General features: G+C 40.3%; 1 protein-coding gene across 2 annotated transcripts; it reads left to right on the top strand.

Moving 5' to 3' along the window:
- Positions 1-1,316: 1,316 nt before the first annotated feature.
- Positions 1,317-27,243, top strand: LOC134626440 (SH3 and cysteine-rich domain-containing protein 2-like). 2 transcript variants are annotated; one of them, XM_063472260.1, is made up of 12 exons: positions 1,317-1,618; positions 1,702-1,985; positions 11,003-11,351; positions 12,770-12,864; positions 15,729-15,813; positions 17,940-18,055; positions 18,835-18,904; positions 19,125-19,201; positions 19,312-19,400; positions 21,434-21,485; positions 24,090-24,227; positions 24,778-27,243. In XM_063472260.1, exons 2-12 carry the CDS (start codon positions 1,902-1,904, stop codon positions 24,874-24,876), a joined length of 1,254 nt encoding a protein of 417 aa, XP_063328330.1. In that variant the 5' UTR covers positions 1,317-1,618; positions 1,702-1,901; the 3' UTR covers positions 24,877-27,243. The 2 variants fall into 2 exon arrangements, with proteins under 2 accessions (XP_063328330.1, XP_063328329.1); XM_063472259.1 differs by having other exon boundaries at positions 1,317-1,985.
- Positions 27,244-27,954: the final 711 nt, after the last annotated feature.

Genomic DNA, 27,954 nt, shown 5'->3' with positions numbered 1-27,954 from the left:
TTCATTTTTAGCCGGGGCGTGTTCTGGCACCTGGGGTATCACATGGAGGATGAAAGGTGAGTAGCTTTGAGGGGAAAATTGAAATGAGTGTGTGTGTTTCCCTCATTCAGCTCTCTCAGCTGTTCTGAGTTCAAACATTGTTGGATCAGATCACAGCTCATAGCACAACACTGCACCGAGATATTTAACTTAAGTTTATTTTTAACAGCAGACACTGCTATACACTAGAAAACTGAATGCTTTTTTGTTTTGGGTTTCTCCTTTTTAAAAACTTCCAGCAGTCACACTGTTGTGTGCTGTTCTCTGGCTCTGAGTGAAGCAATAATTAATGTGATAACAGAGGCTCCCTCTCTTAGCCTTTCTTCTTCCTCCATTGTCTAGCACACCCCCACCCAAAGACTTTCTGACAGGAAACTTTGATGTCAGCCTTTGGAGAAAAAGCGCTTTGCAGACAGATGAAGAAGGAAAAAAACTTGAATCAAATTTAGAAGTCCTTCTCCATGCCATTCTGTTAATATTAGCATTGAACTCCTTTTGAAATGCCATTATTATTTAACCCACCCTGTCTGTCACCTGTGTGTTTTATAAAGGAGACAAGCAATAGGAACTTGTCCCAGAACGCTGATTAAACCAGGTAGGAAATGAGATTGCATTTAAAAGCAGGTAGCAATACTGATGCCACTTTAAATTAAGCTTTAATTCTGTGGGGCAGCAGCTGGTAGCCACACTTTCAGTATTCACTGCTGTAGGGTGCAGGCAGAAAATGAAGAGGAATGGATGATAACAGAACAAAATTGTCTCAATATAGTTTCTCTAAAACTCAGAATAATTCTAACTAACACAGCTCAGCCTATACTCATTGCTCTTCTGCTGAAGAGGAAGATGCCTGCTCTGATTCACTGCTTAATCAAGCAGCAGAAGGCTCTCTAGCGTCTTGTGTGTGTTCTTGTGGCTTCTTAATTCCCTTTTGCATGTGTCTATCTAATGTATAGCCTTATCATAATACCCAAAAATCATAATATTTTTTTTTTAAAGATATCAGTGTCTGTGAGTTACTGTATGTAATCACACTTACTATTTGTAACTACGCGTCTATGGCTGCACCATGGAGGCGCATAGAATTAAACAGCAGCTTTGACACACACACACACACTCAAGACGCAAAATCCGAGCAGCAGAATGAAGAGCTGCTCTTGCTTTTACTCCAGAACAGAGAAAATTTTAAGCTAATGTATATTTGGGTTTTGAATAAGCTTCCGCCCGTGGCCGTCAGTCTTGATTTAGACTAAATGAATCCCGGTAGAGTTGTAAAAAATAAAAATGCCCCAATCATGCGCCTCAGACGCGTGGAAAGGCGTGCCTCGGATTGCGCTTAAATTTAAGTCTGTGCAGCGGTGAAGGACACAGTTCGCTTTGGATTTACACCTAGCGAGTTCCTCCAGAACACAAGCTGATGACGATTTGGATATGATTTTATTTCGCTGACATTCTCATATTCACACAGCGACATTTTTGCTGATTTTAGCCGTATTTGCACCTGGAGGACGGAGGGATTGTGCCACATTGGAGCTTTCCGGTGCGCGTCAGCGGGGGACACAAAAGACTACCCACACGCAAGGTTCAGCCGTTTCCTGAATGCCCATCCTCACGTGGCATAAATGAGATATTAACAGCTGGTGAATTTATAACCTGTTTTCACAGATCCTAATAAACCCAGAAACGTGTTTTGTGGAGTCGGTGGCCCTGAGGCGCGCACAAATCGCTCTGATGTGGATCTGTCACACTTTGTCAGTCTTTTAAATGGCTAAAGCCGGAAATCTTCTTCCGACTGGACTCTATTTGAGGAGTTAAAACTTTTACTGTTTGTGTCTCGAACGACGCTTCCCACTTCGACGCCAATTATGACAGAAAACAATGAGATAGAGTGCGACTCGGAGCTCCAGCGCTCTCCAAGCAATATGCCCATCCAACCAGTGACTTCCAAGGCAAGTACCTAAATTTGGAGTTTGGTTCTTGTTCAGATGCCATACAGATCATAGCATACACGTATTTGTGCCTAACGAATCGAAAAAGAACAGTATCAGTAGATATAAGTGAGTAAGTTTGCTGAGTAGTTAAATGCACACACTGAACTATTAATAAGAAGACTTATTTTATTCATTTTAAGTGTATTCTTCCTCTTTGATGGTTTTCTCCACCCGCATTTCCACCGTTTATGTAATACTAATAACAACACAATTGCAGTAGTATTCATCACGACTGCGTCACTATAGGTGTAACCTCACACGTAAGGTGTGATGTCATACTGTCTCCCCGTGCCTCTCTTTCTGTCAAAATCCATTAGAAGCAGGCGCACGCAAAAGGGTTCAAGTGTGTGTTTTTAATGACTATTAGGCAGCAAAACAAACATGTAATAATGGAAGTGTTTAATGCTTTTGTCTATTTGTTATTTTAATTTGCTTCTTTTTTGATGAGCTACAGTTTTTTTGCGGACATTTCAGCACTCACTCACGCTGTTTCTTCTATGCTGGTAGCAAGTTTATATTGCAATAAATAAGACGCTGCATTTGCTTATGTGAATTTTGTGTCTGTCATATACACAGCTACTAGTGTGCATGTCTAAGATACAAATGCCCTTTCAGAGTGTCTTTATGAATCCATTTAATTTGTTCACTCAACTATATAAACAAAGATTTCAAGGGCTGGCCTCCAAGCTGTGGAAGCTTTCCCGATGTCTGCTTCTTAATGGAAGGACACATAAGACCAACCAGCTTGATACAACTTTCCTTAAGTCAAATCTACCCTATGACTCTTTATGCCACCCACACACAAACACATGCACGCTGCTGACATGTTTGGAGGAAAGTGACACTCCGTGCAGCACAGTCACATACTTCACCAGCCTCAGACTGCCTCTGTGCTTCATCTAAATGTTTGATGTCCTCTTTGAAAGCATACAAGTTGGCGTTGTTACAAGCCATTTTAACACCACTTACTCCAGGCGTTCTACTCCAGCTCTCCTCTTCTCACCAGCTGCTACTGGTGAAAAATGGGCGTGAACCTGTTTCAAGCTGGACTGATTGGTATTCAAATGATTCACCGGTTTGCTCTGGCTTCATCATGTCACAGCCCTCTATAATAAAAAAAACCCCCATCAGTTTGATCATCTGCCTTTGGTCTTTCAATCTATTGAGTTCTCTGTGTGGGATAGATTCAAAATTAACCTTCAACCTTTATGCTAGAGGAACTCATCCTTTTGAATGAATTAAATACCTGGCCATTGAAGTGTCAAAGTAAAAATGCAACCATAAGTACAATACTAGAGTTTTTGTCAGCTTGGCTCTGGAGGCCGTTCCTCACATAAAAATACACAGCTACAGGGCCACATTTCTGAAGGAATCTAATCAGACACATAGTCATGTGTCCGTGATGGTTTTTATTAGACAACGATGACAGGGAGGAAACGAAAGAGGTAACAGATGCTCCCCAAAATCCACCAGCAGCAAATTCCCCCAAAGATGGATATCGTAAATCAAGAACAGAGGAAAACAGTGCCAGAAGATTACGAGAAGAGGAAGCGCAGTCTCTCTCTCCAGCTCCCAACAATAATCTGTAGTGTATTGCCAAGCCTGGCAGAAATGTGAGTGGTGGAGCCAATTAGATGCCCGAGTAGCAGTCATCAGCCTATAGTGTTGCTCTTTTTGTTGAGAGCAGTTTGATCTCTCTGAGCTGTTGATGCTTTGGGAGCTTTTTCTGTGATGGAGGTGCACAGGTAAACAACTTCTCTCCTGGATGAACACACGGGATGATGTCTGAGCGCAGAGATATGAAGTCGTAAACATGTTTTTGGTTGATATACTTGTTTGTCAGCTTGCCCGCTGAGTAATGACAACTCCCACAATCCATCCGTGTGTCCACTTTGCATTCTTCACTAAACCCTCTTAAATGGATGTGAGCACACAACACACACATACGCAGCTGACTGAGAGATGAAAGATGACTGGCATTCCCTACAGTGAAGCTGAACTGTCTCAGTTTCAAAGCTAAGTTACAAGCAATCTTAAAGAGCTTACATTCAAATTTATCTTTTTGTAATGGATGGCTTTCTTTTTACGTTGACACATCCAAAAAGCTTTTTTTCTTTTCTTTCGGCTATTCAGGAAAAGGCAGTTTAACAAGGCTGAGCTGTATCACCTTGTTTTCACTTTGTCCAAAACATCAACTGGGAACGCACAACCAGGAAGTGTGCTTTAAATAGTAGCCTATTATGTGTTCTTATACTAAAATAGTCTTGATTAAATAGTCTTGGTCTCGATTAAATTACAACCAGTTAGTTGTAATATCAGAGTCATCAGGATTGTATGCAAAGCAGCATTTAAAACCAAAATAATAATAAAAGAAAGAAAGAAATAGAGCCTCCTGTCTAACTAGTGGTTGTGTAAAAAATGGTACACTCAAAAAAGTGATGCAAGCATGCACGTTAAGCACTATTTGCTAAATTCAGCAGTGATACTGAAGTAGCACTAAACAGAAGTGCAGCAGGATCTATTAATGTTGCTACTACATTATTAGTCACCAATTTATCCTGATGGAAAAAATTAAAGTTGTGCCAAATTTCAATCCATAAAATAGCTATTGAGACATTTAACTGAAATTACCACCCAAACCACAAACTTTATGGTCAGACTAAAAGAAAATGGATTAGGGTTTTTACCCCAGGTGATAATGAACACCTCTGTAATGTAGATGGTTGTAAGAAAAAGCTCCGTCTTTATCGACATCTCTCTTAATTCATTTAAGGATAAAGGGGTGGTTGCTGTGAAGACAGCATCGAAGACAGCATCGAATGGGAGAGAAAATTTCACTGCATCACTTTTGATGGATACAGCAGTCATCATTTGTCATAAAGCAAGCAGGTTTTATCTTGTGCACCTGCTCATGTTCACACAGGCCATAGTCATTACTGCCATTCAGGTTGAACTCTTCCTAATCATCTAGCAGGTGCATGATTTCTGGTGTTTTCACTGACATTTCGGATGTACAAACATCTTTGAAATCACGCTCACACTTTTGGCTTTTTCTTCAGATGAAGGGGCTATGACACAGATCAGATAGATGTGAGCAGGTGAATAAGTCAAATCAGGAAGCTGAAGTGGGCCAAGGTCTTCTTTAATTAATGTAACACCTTCACTGCTGTGATGTTTATTAATGTGACACTACAAGGAAAAGTGTGAGATGCTGAAATACTGGACACTAGAAATCTACAGGAGCACAAAAGATACTCCACACTGCTATTCCACAGAGATCATCTCTGCTGTTAAACAGTCCTTGAAAGTGATCGTGTGTGTGTGTAAATGACTGACGGTGTGTGTACATGCATGTGTGATAGTAGCAGAATGGAGGAGGCAGCCTGTGATTATGCATCTTTTCTCTTGCACTGAGAGCAGGAATTTGCCAGGATGCCATGCATAATAAGAAATTTTGACCAACCTGAGAAATGTTGGGACATAAAACCACTCCACATGTGCTCCTTGTAATCATAAATACAGCTGCTCACTCATATTTTTATTCTATGTGATTTTTTTTCCGCTGTTGTGTTTCCCTTTAATAAAATCTTCACGTTTGTTCGGTTACAACTGTCGGAGAAGAGTTGAAGCCACACAGTGAAAATAATTATATGCTGAAATCCATGTACCTGGTATTTGATGGTGACAGTTTCCTCTGAAATGACATATTCTGCGGATGACCTAGAATTGGAGGGAGCCAGGAGACTGTGTCTTTCAGAGCGCAGTTATAACTCGGTTATCCTTCTTAAGGCTGATATATCCTCACTTAGAACAAGGTCAGTCACTATGACGTGTATCATTGCAAAAAAAAGAAAAAAATGTACTTAGTTTTTTATAGCGCAACTAGCTGGAGTGATTAAAGTGGAAATTCAAGGGTAGACAAATTAAAATATTGATTTCAGGTCATATGGACTTGAATACTGGTTTTGACTTGAGGCGTAGATCAGTTGCAGTAAAACTTATGCGCACATACCGAGTTTTGACTTATAGTAATCCTACTGGTGTTACATTTCTAAACATTGAAAACATGTGATGCAGGCCCCACCCAGACCATCTCACCAAATTCCAGAGTGCCTATATTATCCTCATATTCCCAGTGGGACAAAGGCTTTGTTGTTGAGTCTTGACCTCTGGGCAGACTGGAGCATCCCATAAATATCTCAGTCTGGCCCCATTAAATTTTGATGGTGGTAGAACCATATTCGAGTGACATAAAAGTCTTATCATTGAATTATGACTAGTCAATCCTCGCTGTCCCGCTGTGGAGAATTGATTTTGTACATTTATGCTGGCAACATGTGAGAAAGGCAGAGGACTGCTGTAATACGGATCGAAGATGTGAAAATTATGGGCTTTTACAGGTCTGCTGAGACAGCTCGTCAGTCTGCTTTGCGGCAGTGAGATAGGAGCTGCTCAAAGAAGACTGACTCTGCAGATGTGTGTAAATCTGTGCAATATTTTGCATTTTGCATCACATTATTAGTCATTTATGAGTCACAAAAAAAGTTGAGGGAGGAACATTAGCAGGCAAGACTTGACCCAAATGCGTCTTTTTAAGCTGAAACGGTTTGAGTATTACTTGGAGAAGTGCAGTTGGGGAAGAAGTGACAGAAGACTGAGGCAGGTCCCATTGCAGGTCACAGGGATTTTCATAAAACGAATAATCAATAAATAATCAGCTATACATCTGGGACTAAAGTGTGGCATATATCGCTTCTGAGTCGTCGATATCAGCATCTCACCTCATGTGCGGTGGTGCACATGAATGTGCAGTGAAGCCCCACATCATACTTGATGTCACATCGGCCTTGAGTCAGAAGGATTATTCTTTCAGATAATGTTCAAATGGAAGAAAACGGGAATGGTTTTCAGGCCCGCACACTGACAGATGATTAGATTAGCTGTAATTGAGACATGTGCTCTATAGCCGGAGCTGTTATGCCAGCACTCAGCCACTCTGATTGAAAGAGCTCTGCTCAAGGCTGTGATGCCGCACATAAAATATGAAATCAAAACAACTTTGTACTGTTAACATCATTAAAAATATATTCCACCCCATTATATAGTTTATAAGTTGTAATGTTTCATGAATCATTTTGTTAATCATTAATAAGTCATTATTGAGGAAATATTACCAGGTTGCAAACATGTGGGTTTTGTTGTACCTGCTTCAACACCAAATTTATTTTACCCCTCTAAAAAAAAATGAATTACTAATGCAACTCAAAACAGATCATTAGATGTTAATCATTATTTATTTGGTAAGCATAAATTAGATGCTTGTTTATCCTTACATGACAACTTTTTTAACATTTTTAATCCGAGTAGAATAAGATCACACGCAACAAAGCAAAAGGCATCTCTGGCTTTAGACCTCTCTGCAATAAATCATTACTTGTTATTAATCTCTGGCTCTCTTCCACACCATGTCTTTTGTCCTGTCTTCCTCCCCTCACCCCAACTGGTCGGGGCAGATGGCCACCTCTGCCTAAGCCTGGTTCTGCCAGAGGCTTCTTCCTGTTAAAAGGGAGTTTTTCCTTTCCAGTGTCACCAAAGTGCATAGGGGGTGATATGATTGTTGGGTTTTTTTCCTCTATGTATTATTAGAGGGTCTACTTTACAATATAAAGCGCCTTGAGGCAGCTGTTGTTGTGATTTGGTGCTGTATAAATAAAATTGAACTGAATTGACTCTCCCAAACTGAAAGTTTTAAGTCATGCATTAGGATCACTGTGGTGCATAGTTCAGTGAAACCCAGAAAACACATGGACATATCCAACACATTAAATGCCTGCATCCAGGCTGCCCGCCTGTGAACATGCATCTATAAGCATCATAGAAGACATGCTGCACATTTCCTGCAGCTAACAACACTTGTGTGTCAAGAAGCTGCCATAAATAGGTGAACGAACACTTGCAGCGATTCAGCTTACAATAAGAAACCCTAAATCCCCAACCAGAAGCTAAGAAATGCAAATCCTGCAAAATGTCCTTGCCCAGATTGTATGTATTTAACGAATCAGTTGGTTACAATGCGGCGTACTTGATTTCAAAGTTCTACAAAAAAAAAAAAAAGATAAGAATAACACCCTTCGGTGCTCAGAGATGTCTAACAGAGATATAATGAATTGTAGTAGTCCACAGCGTACCTAATCTTCATCAGTGTAATCTAATGAAGGGAAATAATTTCACAAATAGAGGAAGCATATGGAGTGTGCAAATGTACATTCAGTTACACTCCTACAGTTTTGTTTCTTTTGCGCTGCATCGATGTGTTCCTCACACACACAGACACAGTCAAATAGACAAACTGTCTTCATAGCTTATTCCCAGACTCACAGAGCTGTAAACAACATGTCCCTGTTAAGTGATTATGTTTGGTGCTGAGCAGAATGAGCACAGACAGACAGAGCATGTGCGCAGAGTGTATGTAGCCTGCTGATGATCTGTCTCCTCGTCTGTCTGTGTTCATCCGTTCTTTCCTTGCGACGTGACCACACCCTCACACAGCGTTACCCCTTCCATCGCATGCCATTGTGACAAATGTCTGCCTGTCCCCTGGGAAACTAGCATCATCAACCGTACATAGAGCTGGAGGCAAATGTCAGGAACCATTCATTTATCTAGTCAATCAATGTTAGGCATTCTGTAGATAACTGATGTGATGCCTGTTGATGTGATGTTTTATCATTTGACTCTTAAGATTTTGAAAAGCACTGAACTTAAAGAACTGGTTTGGTTATTACACCTAATGTAACAGTGTTCCTGCAAAAGCTGTTAAAAAGTTAACTGGTAACCGGCCAGTAAAATGATTGGGTATAAAAAGGAGCGTCCAGGATGAGTCTCTCAGAAGCAAAGATGGCCAGAGGTTCATGACTCAGGCAAAGGCTGTGTGGGCAGACAAATCCACAAATCCAAGTTAACACTCTACCATACAAAGAATAAATTGTAAATATGATCCAGGAATGCTGCAACCATCTCTGGGGAATTTAAGCTATACTGAGGCAAAAAAAGAAACCTGTCTTCCTGTGTGACCAGTCAAAATCTGATATTCTTTTTGGAAATAAAAGACACTTCTCCAGCTTAGTGAGGAGAGGTACCATCCAGCACATACGGTGTTGACAGCACACTATAAAGAACTGAACTTTCCACTCATTTCTTTATATTTTGCTTCCAATCAGCCAGACATTCTTGTAATTTTTCTGTCTATGCTTTCTGGCGGCCTTTCAAACATGTCTTGGGACACTGGCTGCTTTTTTACTCATTTTTTTGTCCAGTGGTAGTACCTGACCATTTTCATAGGAGTGTTTTTTACTTGTTAAGCCATTTAACACTGAACTATGAATCATTCAAGCACAAACTCAAGGTATGAACCAGTGTTGTCTAGACATAACAGACAACTTAGCAATGAACTAATTTTAAATTGTATCTTTAGGCACTTTGTTACTGTCAGCCTATTACAAAGCACAAAACACATGTAATTTTATTCCATTTCTTTATTTGAGTCCATGAAAAATGCTAAAAATAACACAGTTTGACAAACATAAAACTAACTTTCTAACAACAAGGTGATTCCCAAACACCGATTAGCCAAAATTTGAAATATTTCTGCTTCGTGTGTGGATTGTCCTTAAAAAACCTGAGAAAGCTTGACAAGTGGAGGAAAAAAAAGAAAAAATGTCAGGCCCGAAAGCTTTCTACAGAAGATGAACACAAAGTCCCGAAGAAAGCAAAGACCTGACAGAGCACCTGAGAGATGCATCCAAATCACACTGCCAATGCAGCCTGGATATTAACATTACTGAAACAGGGTGAAATCATCTTTAGAGAGAATGGAACCAAAGGCAACCTACATCCAAAGAAGAGCTTCAAACGTCCTTAAAGAAGCCCAGAGAAACATTTCCTGAAGAATACTTAAAGAAATGACAAGAAAACTAGTGTAAGAGAGCACAGGCCATACCACATACTGACTTTCAAGCTTGTTGTAATATTAAAACATCTGGAGTTGTCTCTTATACTGCATTGGCATGTATTTTTCATGAATGTTTGCATCATTTGCAGATATGAATTGCCACACTTATTTCTCATTTTCCTAATCTTCCTAATCAATTTTCCTAATCTTTTGTACAGAACTTCAGAAGATCTGTACTGATATGGGAAATAGTTTCGTGACATGGGCAGCTTGCACATCTACAGAGGGACCTTGCTGCATATTGATGTTTAATAATACAATATGTACAGGTTTTAAAGCAGCTATTCTTACAATCCAGACAATGCTCTTTTCAGGGTAGTCCTTGCTTTTTTCCAAACTACACGTTGTACATAAAGCAGCATTATTCTGTAGTAAAAGTCTGGGTGCTGAATTATAACCCTTTACCTGTGTGTATTCACACATGCTGTTGGTGTGTGAGTTGAACCACTTGTGCTCACTGCAACCGTGTGGCCTCTTTAGTGGAGCCGGGGCTCACTTTAAGGGCCCTGGTGATGGATTGTTGATAGATGATCGGGCTGAATAAACTCTTGTTTCATTTTATCACAAGAGTCCCTCTGTCACTACCACTAAGCGAGTACAATTTATACACACAGCAGTGCTCAATGTAAGATGCTGGGTGTTCTCAAAGAGAAAAAGCTTATCTTGTTCAACCAAAAGCACAAGCACCCCTTTAAAAATATGAATTCGATCTCGCTGAAGGGGACGGGTAGCTCTTTTATTAATGTGTTGTTTCCTTATGAGGTGATATTGCTTTACATGAGTCAACTTCTTTCCCTAAGGTGTACTGATCTGAACAGAGTGTGATGTTTATGGATTCCGGGATATTGCCTGTGCTGTCTTGAGGGCACATTGGACATTTGTTATTGCTTCTTGCTTATCTCGTGTTTATTTTTAATGTATTATCTTTGTCCCCATGTCTGTCGATGTGTGTCCGTGGGTGCAGCTCCAGAGACTAAAACGTTCATTGTCCTTCAAGACCATGATGCGCAGTAAGAGCGTGGAGAACTTCTTCCAAAGGTCCTACAGCGATGCCCGCCTGCCCCAGGATTTCATCACTGACCCGCCGCCTCCGTCCCCCCCTCTGATGCCTGGCTCCCCACTTGTTGGTGACCGGTCACCATCAATTTCACCATCTCGCAGTCCCAACCCCTCCATCTCCTCCCACTCGCCCTCACTCAGCCTTTCTCCATCACTCCCCGCCAAGCCTCCCCGACCCCAGATTACTCACTGTTTCCAGGACCACATCTTTCGAAAGCCCACCAACTGCCAGCATTGCAAGCACATGATAGTAGGTAAGGTGCCTGATATTCTCACAGGACTTACTCATGAAAACTAAAGACTGAAGAGTTTAGATGACAAACTTTGAATTTTGTGTAAAACTATTATTCAGGACCTATGATTTATCACCACTGTGCTATAATGTGATTTTAAATTTCCTGTAAAGATGAGAGAGTTGGTCATATGACCAAGCAAGCAAATTTGGACAAGTAATTGGTCTTACTTCTTTTTTTCCAAATCTAGTTGGAAGTAGGCAAGTGGGCAAGTGCATCTGGACAATTGTGGAACTTACCATTCACCATTAAATTTACGTCACTTAAATCCATGCAGACCCTTGCATATCTGAAAGCACAGAGACTATAAATGTGGTGTCAGTCTTCTCATACAGCTCCATATCAGACAGAAAACAAGCATATTTAAGGTGCTCAATTACCTGAAGTGGTGCAAATAAACAAAATAATAATGATTTCCTGAGAAAAGTGAAGTTTTTAAATCTCACCTCACTGCTTCCTTCTTTTTTTTCTCCTTGTTTTAAGTCATTCAATTAGATCTGGACTTTGCTATAGCTCTGGTGCAGATGTGCGACTGCTTTTGTCTCTGATTTGCCACCTCTAAGTGCTACTAGCTTCTAGTATTTCTTGCAAATCTACTTCCTGTCACTGTGATTGATTACAGTCTCCAACCTGCTCCCCCGTGTTTGCTCCTGTGCAGTTTTTTGAAAACTTATTTTTGCATCCTTAGTGGGTTTATTTATGTAACGCATCACTTCGCTCTAGATTTACCTCTGCAGTCCCGAAACAAAGTGTAGCCTCTTTCTCATAAGCTGTTAAACTAATTTTATTTCTCTCTCTAAAACCGCTATTTTTCTTGAGCTACCCAATTTGTTTGATTGTTGTTTCTGCTCTAATACAGACCTGTCGATATAATCCCCATCTGTGACAAATTCAGAAATCAGTGATCTTTGTTTTCTAGGATAATAAAGACTCAACTCCTTAATCCCTAAAACATGAAAAGAGGATTTCTAAACATATAACAAATGGGAAGAAAACAACTGGAGTCTCAAGAGACTTTAGCTCCCAAACACTTGAAAATACAAACGTAAATGACTCAATACCAAATCGATTATGATTGAAATATGTCCAGCTGCTTTCCAATCTCTTTAAGTTGTTTTGCAAGAAGAGCTGTTCATTATGAAGCTGTTAGTGTGAGCTCTGTTTGCAGTGCCAGCCTGATAAAACTGGGACAGGGTTTGATTTCATTCTCCACCTGAACAGAGAAAAACCTGCACATATGATCTAAGGGCCACTTTGTTCTGTTAGCACTTTCTGCCGAGTGCACATCTGTCGCCTGCTGTTTTTTTTTTTTCTTTTTGTGACTGCTTCAATATTGGTGTCCCCTGCTTTCATTCTCTCTTCTTTATCCCACTCTGCAGGAAACTCCAAACAAGCTCTGCGCTGTAAAACGTGCAAGATGGCTGCTCACCTGTGGTGCACCTCAGAACTATCGCAGCAGCCGTGTCATGGGAAGGTGTGAAATACACACACCAAGAGTTTGATGTTGCCCTCATTTATAGCATTGAGAGTTTCTCTCAGCATAGTCACTAACTGCACACTTTGGTCTGCTCAACTCTTTTAAACTGATTCTGTCCCTGATTTAGCACTCTTCAGTGGAAAGTGATTGTTGCTTTCACGTTTTTCCATTGCACTTCATGCCAGGCTATTGCTATGATAAACCATCTTCTTCTGTGAAATGAATAGGAAACATAAAAAGTAGCATTGGGTTTGTTTGTGTCTGGATTGCAAGAATAGAATGGCTACTTATTACTTCTCGTGTTCACTTTTGGCAAGAAAGCAAATATTTCAGTGATTCATTGAAATAAATGTGTTAACATACAGCCAAATGACACATGGACATGGGACTCTATGCAGTCCTGTGGAAAACTAAGTGCACTTAATTAACTGATAATCACCATAAAGCAGTTTCAAAGAAGTCTTGGCAGTTTGCTGGTCTAGAACATTCAGGTGGGTTTCAAAACAAAGCTGCAATTTTTCAATGAGTGCAAATCCGGCAAATTCATTCCAAGAGAAATTTAAAAAATTGAGAAAAAAAAACCAAGCACTACATCTCAGACTCTACAGGCCTCAGTTAGCACATTAAATGTTCAACTCCATGACAGTATAATTAGAAAAAGACTGAACAAGTACGGCTTCTTTGGAAGATTGCCACAATAAAGCCTATTCTCTCTAAAATCAACATGGCAGCATGGCTTATATTTGATATATTGGATATATCAGCACAAACCCACTATCAAGCATGGTGGTGAACAGCTTGTTTTGTAGCCATTGAAGCCACCTGGGCACCTTGCAGTTGTTGACTCAACCAACTGCAAGGTGCCCCGGAACACTCTGGAACACTATATCAAAGTGTTCCAGAGTCAAATGTGAGGCCACTTGTCTGACTGAAATTAGGTCACGCAACAGAGCAATGATCCCAAGCACAGCAGCAAATCTACAACAGAAATGCTGAAAAAGAAAAGAATGAAAGTATTCCAGTGGCCCATTCACAGCCCAGACCTTAAGGGAACCATAAGAGTGCTGTGCGCAAACAAATGCCCGCAAACCTCAATGAACTGAAGCAACATTGTAAAGAAGAGTGAGACAAAATTCTCCACATGGATGCGAGATACTAATAGAGTCATAGGGAAAACAATTACTTCAAGTTATTGCTGCTTAAGGTGGTTCCACAAGCAATTGAATCATGGGCTCTACTTAGTTTTTCACAGGCCTGCATAGAGGCCCAGAGGGGCAATGAAACAACCTCCATATATGCAGTTTATTGCATCTCCTCATTTCTCTTAATCTCTACTACAAAGCAGGAGAGTGCAAAGCTAGAGTGATCCGTAGGACTACAAGAGTCCCGTTAACTGGGAATATGCAAATATGCATTAACAGAGAAGACATTTAGGGAAGGCCTTATTTTTCAAGTCATGCTGCAACATACTCACACATTTGAAACAAAGAAGTGACTAAAATGTGTAAATTGTTAAGAGGTTGACATTTAATTTTATCTGATGTTCAGTTTCACTGCAAACTCCGAACATTGTTTTGTCATATTACCAACACAGTTTGGATTACAAGCATGAATTGAAAACCTGACCACAAAACCCTGTGCACGCTGCAATTAATTTAATTTTTTTTAATAGAATAGCTTTAGGTACAGCGTTAATGGGAAAGAAAAAAAAAACTCCCCACAGATGAATCAGTATTGTATCACATCAAACACATTTAGGTTATTACATCAACACACAGACTCACACGTATAAACACTGAAACACTCTTGACCTGCAGGCAGTCATTTTTGCTCACCATATGTGCAGTTTCAGTTAAATTGCTGAAAAAACACAGATACATATGGCAGAAAGAAAAGTGCTGTTTTGAAGCTGTGAAGTGCTGATGCTACTGAAATAAAACAATTAATCATTGCGCTATCCTTTTAGGGCCACCGTTAGCAATGTTTAATTTTCTTTACTACTGCTTACATAAAGAGTATTTCACACACTTGCGGAGTAACGGTTAGATGTTAAACTGTGTATTTTTTTTGTTATCATGAAAAATGTAATATTATGATTGTTTGAAGGACAATGGCAGAAGGTGAGTATGATTCACTAGGCAGAAAATTGGGAGTGATTTCAGACACAGCTTTCGTGTTTATCCTCTAGTGTAAAGCAGAGGACATTAGCATGCAGCAGGAGGCGAGACCTTCTGAGAGCCACTTGGAAAATTTTAAGAGCGCTGTGCTGAAGAGAGCTCAGTGCAGTTTGACAGCAGTGCACAAACAGAGAGGGGGAAAGGTAGGGGAATGATGAGGGCAGCGAAAGCTAAAATATCATCAGAGCACAATCTGGGTGTGTTTGTGGAGAACAAAGGTAGCCACTTATTGCCTTTGATCCGCTGAGTGTTTCTCTCTTCAACATAATATGACAAAGTGAGCGGCTCATTTGCAAGTCAAGGCAAAGAAAAACCGATATCTCAGCTGAAACTCTCACTGTGCTTAATTCGGTGTGAAATTGCAGTCGTGCTGACACATACACACAGAGAATCACATGTCCATGTCTGTGTCTAAGTCATGTGGCCACAAGTAGTGGTTGAGTGAATTTATTGTTCATGATTAGCAGCAGAGAGAGCTCATACGTGGCTTTGCTTATTTTGTTCTTTCCTGGAGCAAGTGAGCCCCTCTGCGTGCGCTAAAGCCCAGTTAATTGTTTCACTTACATTTTGTATGTGTTCAAATAGCACTACAAAGAGATATATGTTGAGCTATGTGTTGAGTCTATAAACAAGAAGTTATGGCAGCTGATAAAATCCCTTGTGCTCTGTTCTCCCCTCCATTAGTCGGGAGCATTCAAGAGAAACTTCAGCTCGCCGATGCTCGTCACTGACCAGTTGGCTGTCGTCAAGGAAGTTCAGCCAAGCCAAGGTGAGCGCAGTCCAAGTGTGCATGTGGGTGTATGAGTGAGTCCGCTGGTTGGGTTTGCTTGTGTCCCTGTGCTTTTGTTTCGTGACGTTGCTCTTGTCCAGCCTTTTGGGTTTTACTTTTCGATTTTTCTATTTTTTTTGCACTTTTGCTTGTAATGTAATAAAAACCAGAAATGTCTTCACCTCACCTGGCAACGGACGAATGTGAAGTGGAAAAAGATAAAGAGAAGGAGACAAATTCAGTTTCACTTGGAGGCTGATGGACCGTCTCTACGCTGAAAGTATGTGAATAAATATTTATAAGTTCTAATGTTTATGTTTTTATATCTCTGTTTATGAGTTGTGCTGTATATCCTTGGACTGAGGAGAGAGGAGAGAGGATTAATTTATTAGATAGGCACCACAGTTGCATGTTTAAAAATTCATAAACATTGAAATGCTGCCCACTTTTTTGATTGATAGTAACCCCAAATTCACGAACATCCACCTTATTTCATTCAGCAAATGCTGGGAATAAATTTCAAAGAAAATTATATTTTTAATCAGTTTTCTTGTCAGTGTTTGTCCGCTCAAGGCCAAATCATAGTGGTACGAGTTGCTTTTACAACCACTGGACCAAAGTGCTTAAATTTGTTCTTCCTTTCATTGTCACCGCTGAAATGCAGCTTCATTTTTCTTTGTCATACCTTTGGAAGAACACCTTTGAACATGACACAGTCATCTGCCGTAATGCATGACTCACATCAGGGTCGGCGCCCCATGCTGTCACTTGCTTGTAGTACTCATGAGTCAGGGTACAATGAACTTACAACTCCATCATCACCTCGAGCTCAGCACCATGATGCCTGGGACTTTGCCAGGGCCAGCTGAGAGTGCAACCTGCCAAGCTCACAATCACACATTACACAGTGTGCTCATAATTATGCTAACAAAAGGCTTGGTAAAATGTTTACACACAGTCATATCAGACAACAGTTTTCATTTTGTATTTACTCACAGACCCCCTTAATTTCCCATCAAGTACCTCCTGGCCACAATTTACTGTTCTCATATTAAACCTCATTTATGAGTCAGGTAGTTGCGGGAACTTACCGGTCTACGTTGCAGTCTTGCAGTGATGATTCATACGTGATAAATGTGAAAAGGATTTCTCTGTTTAAACGTTAAGGTTAAATCTGCCAAAGAGCACCTGATTATGAATACTGATAATATTCTCGGGTCAGAATGTTATCAGTTAAATGATAATTAACAACATTATAATAAAAACAGACCTGAAGCTACTTTACATAAAAACTCTCCTTCCGGTCTCAAAAGGAACCTTAAGGATCTAAAAAATAATTATTTATATGGAGTAGTGGAGTGTAGAGTCTCTAAGCTTGGGTTCCCATCCCATCATTTACTTGTCTGCAATTAACTTCTCTCTGCAGAAATACCTTCTTCAGTGAAGTTGCTACAGTCAGTGTAATGAGCTTTATCGACTCTAAATACCTGACTTAATCATACTAAATAACACATTGCTGCACAATTTCTTCTGTATACAGAAGAAATGACTTTAGTATGAAACTGCAGGTGATTTCAACTTCATCCTGCACAGGCACACGCACACTGAGACACATCTGGCCCTGCAGCAAAATCCCTCTACCCTCCTTCTGTTGAGCTGGATGGGGAAAGAGCTGAAAAATCTAATTCCAAACTTCAGAAATAGTGTGATAGCACCCAAGCACTGCTGTCTACATGAAATGCAGCAGTGAAGACTTTCAGAAGATTTCCATATTTTATATTTCGTCTCTTATTCCCTTTCTACTCTTTCTACAGTTCCACATCTGTTAAAGCTATTAAACTAAGACACATCTCTTGCCACTAAGTTAAATAAATCAAAGCATGTTAATTCATTGGAATGTCTTCATTTTCTTTTGAATTTTTGGCTGCTGTCCTCGCAGATCTAAAGTAGGCCACTTTGGTTCAGGACTGACTGTGTTACAGCAGTTATATTTAGACCCCTTGGTTCCTCCAGATTGGCACAGGCACAATAGTCATGATGTACAGTGTAATCTCAGCGTGCAGCCCTGATTGTAGTGTGTCCGGAGTCTTTTAGTGAATAATTTACGTGTCTGTGTGTGGTTTCAGAGGCACCGCGGATGCGAGTAGACCCTGTGTATGCCGCCTTGCGCTACGGGACGTCCTTGGCACAGATGAGTCGCTCCAGTTTTGGCAGTTTGTCAGAATCACCAACGCGCAGCTTGGTATGACATCATAGGCCTGTGGGTGGGGGTAGAGGACAGTTCAGTCCCGTGTGTTTGACACAATAAACAACACTGGTCCATTAGCCAACTTACTTATTATATTAAGAGAACTAACAGTGACATTCCCTTGTTAAGCCATATTTTGTAAAGGGTGCATATGGTTTTTTATTGAATTATTAAGAGTTAATACATTTGCGAATGCTTTAGATTCAGATTTATTAGGTATTATCAGAACAGCCATTAAATTGGAAGAAAATCTTTAACAGAACAATATTCTTGTCTTCTTAGCTACCGCTTTTAGTCATAATATAAACATGGAGACTAATTCAAAAAGCTCTCCGAATCCTCTGAAAAACAGCTGCAAGCCATCTAAATCAAAATTGTAAACCCTGAATAAATGTTGCGATATCTGAAAGTAACAGTTCAGCTACAAATATTTGAGACTGATCTGTGTACAGCTTATAAGCAGCAAATATGAAGCAACAGCCAAGAGATGTTTACCGCAGCTCAACATCGGACCAAATAGCTCGCCTCACCAAAATGTTGTATCTTTGTCTGTTTATACACGTGTGATACTGATAGAAAGCTTCTCATCTAAATTCTCCACTGAAAAGAATGTGCATGCTTGCTAAAATGTAAAATCAGGTATCTCTGAAACCTGTTGAATACATGAACTTCCAGCATACTGACTGACAACAAGGTCACCCACTATCAAATGCATCCTCTTTGGCCTCCTGGTGCTGATATTTTATTGCTTCCTCTCTATGTTCTTATTTGAGGGGGAGGGAGGAGAGGAGAGGCAACAGAGACAGTCCAGCATGGAGGAAGAATTAACTCAGGAGACAGGGGGTAAAGACGTCTCTGTGTCTGTGCCTTGATGTATGTGGATATGCACATGCGCTGCATGCCCTTGCCTATGTGTGTCTATGCAGATGTTGTGTCGCGCATAACTTTCTGTGCGTGAGAGAGAATTACTGTGGCTGCTTGTAAAAAGCCAAAACCAAAACAATAAAATGAGTGCTTATGTGTGTGATTAGCGACTTTTAAGAAATTTTCTCGCTGATTCCAGATGATCCTATCCCCGAGCCAGAGATCGAAAAGGAGGTAGACGAGAGCAGCGAACAAACTCAGACTGCAGAGGAGAAGGTACCGCTCTGTTTAATCCACCTGTACATACTTCCATCCCTTGTTGCTCTATTCCTCAAGCGTGTATTTCTGTCTCACTGCCTCCCCTTCCTGCATCTCCCTGTAACCAGGTGCCCAAGCGCATTGAAGTCCACTCTATCCACACCTATGTAGCGCTCTACAAGTTTCTGCCTCAGGAACCAAATGACCTGGAACTACAGTGAGTAAAAGCAAAACAACCTGACTATGTGGAAGGATTTTTATAGCTATATGCGTGTGCATGTCCAGGAGTGCTTGTGTGCAATTGCTTTTTTTAGCATTGCGTGCGTAAATATGGTCGGTTTTTGTTCGTGTTTTGCCCCGGCTGTTGTTCCTGCAGGATGAAAATGTCCCCACCATCTGCAAAGGACGGTGCCAGGGCGCCCTTAAGGACGACTAATTATAAACTCAAAGCCCATCACTGTCCCCACGCAGAACTAGTGACTGAGCTGTGTTCCCAGCAGGGAAGGGGATAAAGACACTGAACAACTGAGAGATGAAAGGGAGGACATGCATGAGAGGAAATGGCACAGAGCTGAAGATTATCAGAGAGAGAAACAGAGAAAACAGATGGAGAAAGCAGAGCGCTGTTGTCAGAGTTAAAGCCCAAATACAAGAAAGTAAGATCAGAAAGAAGAAAAACTATGTAACAGTGTGAGGGCAGAATGCTTATGTGAAGGTGTTTTGTGAGTATATAGATGATTAGGGCATAGCCTTCATAAAGTGGGGGCTCTTAACAGCCATCTGTGCTTTGGCTCTGTGTGTGTGTGTGTGTGTGTGTGTGTGTGTGTGTGTGTGTGTGTGTGTGTGTGTGTGTGTGTGTGTGTGTGTGTGTGTGTGTGTGTGTGTTTGGGGGGATTTACATTTATTTGGATTTGATTTGTAAGGACTGACAACCTGTCCATGATGTACCCCACCACTTTCCCACTTTCAGCCAGGATGCGCTCCACCCCAGCTGGTTTCAACCATTTTAGGATAAGTGGTTAAGACAGATGAGGTCAGACAGTAGTCTCCATGGATTATGATGTCCACAGATGACATTGTGATCTGTAGTAAGAGTAGGGAGGAGGAGAAAGACAGAGGTAGAGAGGTAGAGGTATGATCCGGAGATAAGGAAGACAGAATATCTGTGTGAATTACAGGGAAGTAGTGAAGGTGGATGAGTTTAAATACCTAGAGTTAACCATCCAAAGTCATGGGCAGTGGACAAGAGAGGTGAAAAAGAGAGTTCATAGATTTCTTTGAGACTGAATAGCAGCTAATCTCACCACTAGTCATTGTGAGGATTTTTACAAAGAAACCTAGCTGCTCTTTCTGATGCCCTCCATATTGTCAGGAAATATTGTACATGTAAAATATAATATTTAAAAATTAAAATAGCAACAGTAAAAGTTATAAAATACTAGCATTGTTATGTTAGAACCACTATCCACTATCTATTACTACCACAAAACTGCTAAAGTTGGCTAATTCTACTGTTAGGAATATACAATATAGATATAAATGCTTAGTTACACAATATAGTATATATAAAAAAGTTTGGACACTGCAAACCGTAAAAAAGATTCATTTAAATTCTTAACTGCGCTCATGGGAGAAGCTGCATGAGCAGAATTGTACCAGTCGCCTAAGAAATATGAGTCACATGGTAGTGTGTAACATGTGTGTGTGTGTGTGTCTGTGTGTATACCATGATCATATAGGGCAGCTGTGAATGCAGACACCCAGGAGACAGAACGCACAGAAATGCAATTGGGACAGCTTCTCCCTGTATATCTAGGACAGTGGGCATACTGTGTATGTGTAGAGAAGTCTCATCAAAAAATGGTAGCATCATTAGTATGCAGGCCAGGCTGGCTGCAGATCAGGCCTAGCCTTCATTGCTGCAGCAGACACTATAGAGTTATATTTCATGTAGACCTCTTGACTTTGTTTTCAGCTGTTCTGTCACCTCTACAGCGAGACACAAAGACTCACCCAAATTTTAACCTCCGCAATGTTGCTACCGCGGGTACACTACAGCTTTCTGTGGCAGTTAGATAACTGTAATATTTTGTGCTTGCAATCAGCTCTCCTTTCTTCCCCCCCTGCTCCGTTGCCTTTCCCATCATGTTTCCCTCTATTGTCTCCCTGTCTCTTTTTCCTCTCCACCCCAATTACCTCCCTTCTCATGCCCTTTTTTTCCCATCTTCTCTCTTGTCTTATCTCTTTTAGTCCTGGTGATCGGGTGCAGGTCACTGACGACTCTAATGAGGAGTGGTGGAAGGTGGGTAATAAATCATTTGCAAACATCTGTGTGTGCTAGTTGGTGCATACCTGGTGATGTTGGTGTGTACTGTGTTTTATTTTCCCCAAGTTCTCAAAAGTGTGTGTGTGTGTGTGTTTATGTGTGTGCACGTGCATTCATACTGCGCATGTGTTAAATTAGGTCTTTAAACCAAGCTTTTAATGCATAACACCTGCTCCATTTTTGCCTGTCACAAACATGTAAGGAGCCACAGACAAAAATAGAACATAATTTCCTCTGAAAATTACCAAAAGAGTTTAACATAATGAACTTGACTACTGTTGCAGCCGCGTAGAGGCCCTTATTGAGTCTGTAATGAGCTTCACTAACTCCCAATGGAAATAAATGTGCATTTGTGTGTGCGCCCGTGTGTTTCAGTTCACGAAGACGGAAAACGCATCCAGAGTGCAGATTTAGCATACACTCTGTGAGCATAGTTTTCGCTTGAACTTATGTAACCCAAAGCGGAGCAACACATCAACACATTCGTTCCAAGAAACCTTTAAATTATGTATAATCTGTGAATCATCTGTTCATTACTAATGTATAGTTTGTGAATCACTTCAATAAACACATCAACACCTGAGGCAGAGGGTGTTAAACTGTGAAACATTGCTGCATAATGAGGTATACCCAGTTATCACTGGCAAGAAAGGGACAAATCCTGTTGTTTATGTGTGCGCACGTGGAAAACAAACGTTTCATCCTTTTTATACAAACAGCAAAAATGGGATGATTTGCCACTACATGAGGCAGAATCTTAATTTAGAAAGTGTTGTTTCTCTCATTTCTGTTTATGATGATATAACAATAAAGGTGCCTGCTCAATTATACTACTAAATAACTAAAAGTTCATTTGGGCTTTGCTGTTATGAGATGGAAACGGTAGATATAAAAGTGTTCAGTTCTTATCAAGCAGTCTTCACTGAAAAACTGTTTAAAACTAGTATGAATGAATATTTGGTGCCAAATTACTCATTTTGGGGGACTTTACTTTAAAAAGGCTTTAACAATATACTGTCTGCCTTCTACTGGATAGTTACTGCAGTGAATAATGCGTTTCTGGCAACAGTTTTTTGTTTTGTTTTTTACTTGGACCAATGCAGTGAGTAGCTTCTCATTTCTTAAACAACCATTTTGGAGGTTGTTTCCTGTGGTCATGGAAAAGATGTTACTTTGTTTCAAGAAGACAAGAAAAACAACTAAGGATATTGCTGAAACTACTAAAAGTGGGTTGAGAACTGTCCAATGCATTATTAAAACCAACTATCATCCAAGGAAGAGATGTGGTTGGAAAAAAACCTTGAACGATCGTGGTCAGAGGTCACTTAGACGTTTGGTGAACTCAAATAAAGATCAACAGTACATCTCACGGCTATATTTAATAGCAAAAGTAACTGCAATTCCACATGCATAATACGAAGAGAATTCAAGGGATTGGCACTAAATAGCAGCCTTAGGAAAACCGCTTACCAGAGCTAATCAGAAAAATAAAGGCTTCAATTTGCTAGAGAATATAAAGATTGGGTTCTGAAGCAATGGAAAAGGGTCATGTGGTCTGACTTTCAGGTTTACCCTGTTCCAGACGGATGGGTCCATCAAGGTAATAAGAGAGGTGGATGTAGTGATGCATCCATCATGTATAGTGTCTACCAGACAAGCCTGTTAGGTCAGCATTAATAGCTAGGGTTGCTTCAGGTCAGGTCAGGTCTAGGTACAGCAGTTTTAAGTGTCCAGAAGGTCAGCTGACTCCCTGAACATACTGAACAAGCAGGTATTTCAATGGATTTTTCCATGTGATGAACTACATGGACCTATTCCAAGATTATAATGCCAGGATTCATGGGATTCCAACTGTGAAAACGCGGTTCATGCAATATGAGACATCATTTTCACACATGGATTGGTCACCACAGAGACCAGACTTTAACCCCACGGAACATCTTTGGGATGTTCTGGAGAATACTTTACACAGAAATCCAACTCTCCCATCATCAATGCAAGGGTCTTGCATTGATGTGACACTTCATGGCTTTAATAAAATGATGCCAGAGCGAATATGTGCTGTCACCTCTTTGTCTGTGGGTAGTCTGTGTATTTATTTTTAATATTTATATAGAATTTGTATAGTATATATTCTGTAAGTATCACACATTCTATTTCTGCATTACCGTTTTTTGTTTTTTGTTTTTACACGACACCACCACAGAGTCCTTGTTTTTTACAAAGTGATTCTGATTCTGATCAAAGCTAAAGCTAAATGCGGTTCAATGACATTTTAGATCATTAGACTTTTGGGGGTTTTGGCCAGGCAGTTTATTATATAGATATATCTAACAATCCTCTTTTAAGCTTGAACTTGACAACAGTGGAGCAGAAAAACTCCAGATTTTCCATCAGAAAAAGAATCAAGTTGGATTGTCAACTAACAATTTGGGTTGAGTGCAGTCTGGTGGGCCAGTAAGCGCAGATCAGGCTATCATCACGCAATCTCATTAACTAGATCTGAAGAATCTGTGACAGCTATCTTGGCATCCAGATACAGTTTAAATGCTGACTGAACTGTTTTGGTTTATTCCTCAGGGTAAATGTGGCGACAAAGTTGGTTTTTTCCCTGCCAACTTTGTGCAAAGGGTCCGACCCGGAGAGAGAGTGTGGCGGGTTATTCAGGGTAATCCCGGCAACCGAGAGAGAGGACACATGGCTGTGAGGGAATCCCAGGTATACTGATGTTGGAATACTGGTTTGAGACTGAATTTATTTTTGTTGATAGCTTCACTGTTTTTTCTTCAGTGTAACCATTTAAAGGCTATAATGGCAACCCAGCATACACTGATGATAGGATTCGAATTCTCAATTCATGAAACCTGTCCTGTGAAGGGTTTCAGGGGACTGAAGCCAAATCCAGTACATGCTGTGTGAGAAGTGGGGTGCATCCTGGTTAGAGAGCGATCAAAGGATTGGCACCAGCATTATCTATGTCTGTTTGTCTTTGCTATGAATAGAAAACCCACATTGTTTTTTGACCTTCAGGGTCACATTCAATCAGTTTTCATCCACTGTATTTTGATTCATATACACACAAAGAGAAAATTCATAGTGCTTAGTCACAAGTAAAAAACCTTTAGGCAGTTTGCACAATAACTTTCTGATTTTTGTAAGGTCTGTTATTCGTTCTTTTAAAAACACTTTTTATATTGGTAAAAATAATCTTTTATTCTAGTTTCCTCTTAGAAAACACAGCATCTTATTTTCTGTCTCCTGCTTTTAGATTTGTGTGGGGAAACGAGAAGAGGGTGAGGTGTTTCTAAAGCTGAGCAGTGGAAAGAAGAAAGGGCTGGTCCCAGCTGATTCCATAGAGGAGATTTGAACCTTTGTGCACAAGCGACCATCTTTCCACATCTACTTTCCCCAGGGATGCACCCATTTTAAAACTACCCCCCTTCTGCCTCATTCCCCTGGCATAACAACTGCTCCAGCCTCTCCAACTGGTCAGCCAAACACAGAAAAACTAAAAACATAATACACAGGATCTGGAACCACAGCCCCTCATAAACACATGGTTTCCAGCTCAGCTGGTTGATTGTAAGCCTTTAATGGAGGGGGCAGTTATGCAATTGCCCTGCTCTAGTTCTCTTGTAGGTTTATCTTTTCAAAGCCAATAAATCGATGTTTAGTAGACAAGGGTGGTCAAAAATGCTTTAAAATGTCTGCTGGATGCCAGCTCAGATTTAGTTTTTCCTCATCAAAAAGACGTCTACCAGCGTGGGAGGAGGCTGAATCCTGTCATGGGAACATGATGCTTCTATCAGTGTCCTTTTCTTGTTTCTACCCACTCCGTGTGTCTCATTCCTATCTGCTAATTTCAGGGTCTCTGCCCTGGGGACTGATATCAGCTTCTTGTAGACTGCTACAACAATAGGCACTTGCCAAGAACAACCACTGCCAGCTATGGAAAGCTACTGCCATTTAGACAGACGGCAGGATAAGATGAAAGGAATACACCAGATCTGAAAATTGTCTGTAGTTTCTGGCTGAGTTGCACTCAATGATTTGAGAGTGCAAAAAGAAGAGACAAGAGGAGATCTTTCACAGAAAAATCAAAAACTGATTCTTTTCATTATGAAATGACAATTAAAGTATGCTATAAAAATTATCCAGCATCTTTTAATTTCTGGTATGAAAGCAAACCCTGTGACCATCACTATTTACCCAAAGACTCAGAGTTTACCTTTTCGACTATCCTTAAAACAAAAACATGAATTCCCAGGGATTGCCTGAAAAATTTTCCTTTCTTTAAAGTAAAATTTTATAGATTATTATGTCTGTCCACTTTTGAGACACAGCTGTGTTTGTCTACCGTCCTTATTCTGTTGTGTTCCTATTTTACAAACAGATGAGGTAAAAGAAATCAACGCTAAAAGGGAGGCAAATCTCTTTAGGAAGACTAGGGGGGTTGTTTGGGAGCTTGTTGTGAGCACTGAGGAAGAAAAATGTCAACATCTACCAAGTTTAGAAGTTACAAGTGGCAGAAGGTGTTCTGCTGTTTTTCGCATGAAAGACCTCGGTGGGCATAAACCCGCCAGTTTCTGCAGGGAACTGCTGAAGAGCCTCAGTGGGATGTTGCAAGCGTTGCCCAGAATTTTAACATGTTCACTAGAGCTTGAAACAAGAGGAAAAAAACTGTAGCCAGTCTGCCTGAAAAACAACAGCACAATGGGGTTCCTTCTGACCATGACAAGGAGTTTCACTGACAGCTTAGAGGGACACAGGAAAACAGGAGGAGGAGGAGGCTGCGCAGTGAAAGGAATGACAAGAGTGCTGAACCGTTATGAGTCAGTGTACATGCAGGTAGTGTTGTACCCATGGGTGCACGAGTCATCATTGATCAAATGTCAGCCTGTCATCTCCATCTTCCACTCCCCATTTGGCCTCCTTTGTCCTTGTGTTATTGATGTGACTGGTCAGTTCTGAATTAAAGTCAAGCCATTTTTTAATACCAGTACATTTTGGATTGCTTAGAGTTCTACTCACTAATTCATTATTTATTTAAAACATTTGACATATTTCTTTCTTTCTTTCTTTCTTTCTTTTTTAAAGTCCTTGTCCCTGAGTTTGCGTGTGGAAAATCAGGAATGTGAAAGAAATCTAGAACTGAAGGACAGACTGCTACATTTGAATAATAAATTAAAATGCATTTTAGCTCACCCATCCTTTTCAGAGCACAAGGATCTAGCTGATTCCTTTTAGTCTGCATTTTTTGTGGAAGCCTTTAGAAGCTGTGATTTTTTTTCCTTTAAAAGCTTCTCTTGTCATCACGAGAGTAGCACTTTATTTTGAGTCATTTGAATAAGCTGTAATTTTGTAGATGTGTCTCCTTGATAGTAATACTGTAGATGTTGTATTTAAAAATACTTCAACTGCAACTTCACTTCACCATGAAGTTCTTCAGCTGGTGGACTTACGGTTTGTCTTTGTTGGCAGAGAGACAGCAGCATAAACAATACCACACTCCTGAAAACATATTCCAGGGGGAATATGTTGTCACAGCATAACTGGAAGTTTGATTTGCTATCATGAATTGTGTCTAATTTCACGTAGCATCTACTGTTTACACCTTAAAGACTTCAAAATGTTAAGTATGTGTTTGGATGTTTCCCGAGTCCAGATTCGTTGGTTGGCCGCGTACCTCAATAAAACATCTTTACAAAACCTGGTCTGCCTGTTTTATGCATGAAGTCTGTAACATGCTTTGCACAGTGAAATATTAAAGATATTCCACAGGAGTTGACAGCTGATCATTTACACGTCCACATGACATATGCATGTAGCTTTTGCTGTTTTTCTTTATATCTATTCAGTCTTTTTTAGCCCAGAGAGAGCACAGAACTCCTAAACGAGGCCACTTTAATGACAAGTTTCATTGGCATCCATGCATAATGCACCATCCTGCAGCCACAAATACACTGCTGTGCAAAGAGGAATGCCGAAATGATGCTCCAAACAACCGCAATATAAATAGCACATAACAGCACTGCTGGAGGAAGTGGAACTCAGCCTTGTTTATTCAATCACAGACAACTGCATAAATCAGAGGGCAAATGATGGCATTTCTTGCAGATAAATCAAGGAAAATGATGCAGGTTTTTAACTTTTTCTGATTTGGTGTTATTTAGAGGGAAAAAAAAGTAGTTTCTCATTAATCACACACTCACTTGTGAAATTTGTTTGTCTGCATAGCAAGTTCAAACAGTTTCGGTGCTAGCTGAGCAACATTTGGGTTCATTTTAGTGTGTCACAGCATAATGCAGGATTCATATTGTTTTGTTTTTTTTAACAATATGTTTTTTCTAGTAAGTATTGCATTTAATTGGATAAATGTATTTCATATGTGATTTTTTATTCAATAATGCCCAAGCACTTTGCTCTCTTTATCATTATTTACAGC

Source organism: Pelmatolapia mariae, linkage group LG4 (assembly GCF_036321145.2).
Source record: "Pelmatolapia mariae isolate MD_Pm_ZW linkage group LG4, Pm_UMD_F_2, whole genome shotgun sequence".
Taxonomy (NCBI): Eukaryota; Metazoa; Chordata; class Actinopteri; order Cichliformes; family Cichlidae; genus Pelmatolapia; species Pelmatolapia mariae.
The sequence above is the reverse complement of the archived record's forward strand: the minus strand, read 5'-3'. Positions and strand labels throughout refer to the sequence as shown.

Excerpts from the sequence above, each read along its gene's own strand:
- LOC134626440 (XM_063472260.1), top strand. The coding sequence starts at position 1,902 with ATGACAGAAAACAATGAGATAGAGTGCGACTCGGAGCTCCAGCGCTCT. Across the intron at positions 1,986-11,002 it reads TCCAACCAGTGACTTCCAAG|CTCCAGAGACTAAAACGTTC; the intron begins GCAAGTACCTAA and ends CCGTGGGTGCAG. Across the intron at positions 18,905-19,124 it reads ATTAACTCAGGAGACAGGGG|ATGATCCTATCCCCGAGCCA; the intron begins GTAAAGACGTCT and ends CGCTGATTCCAG.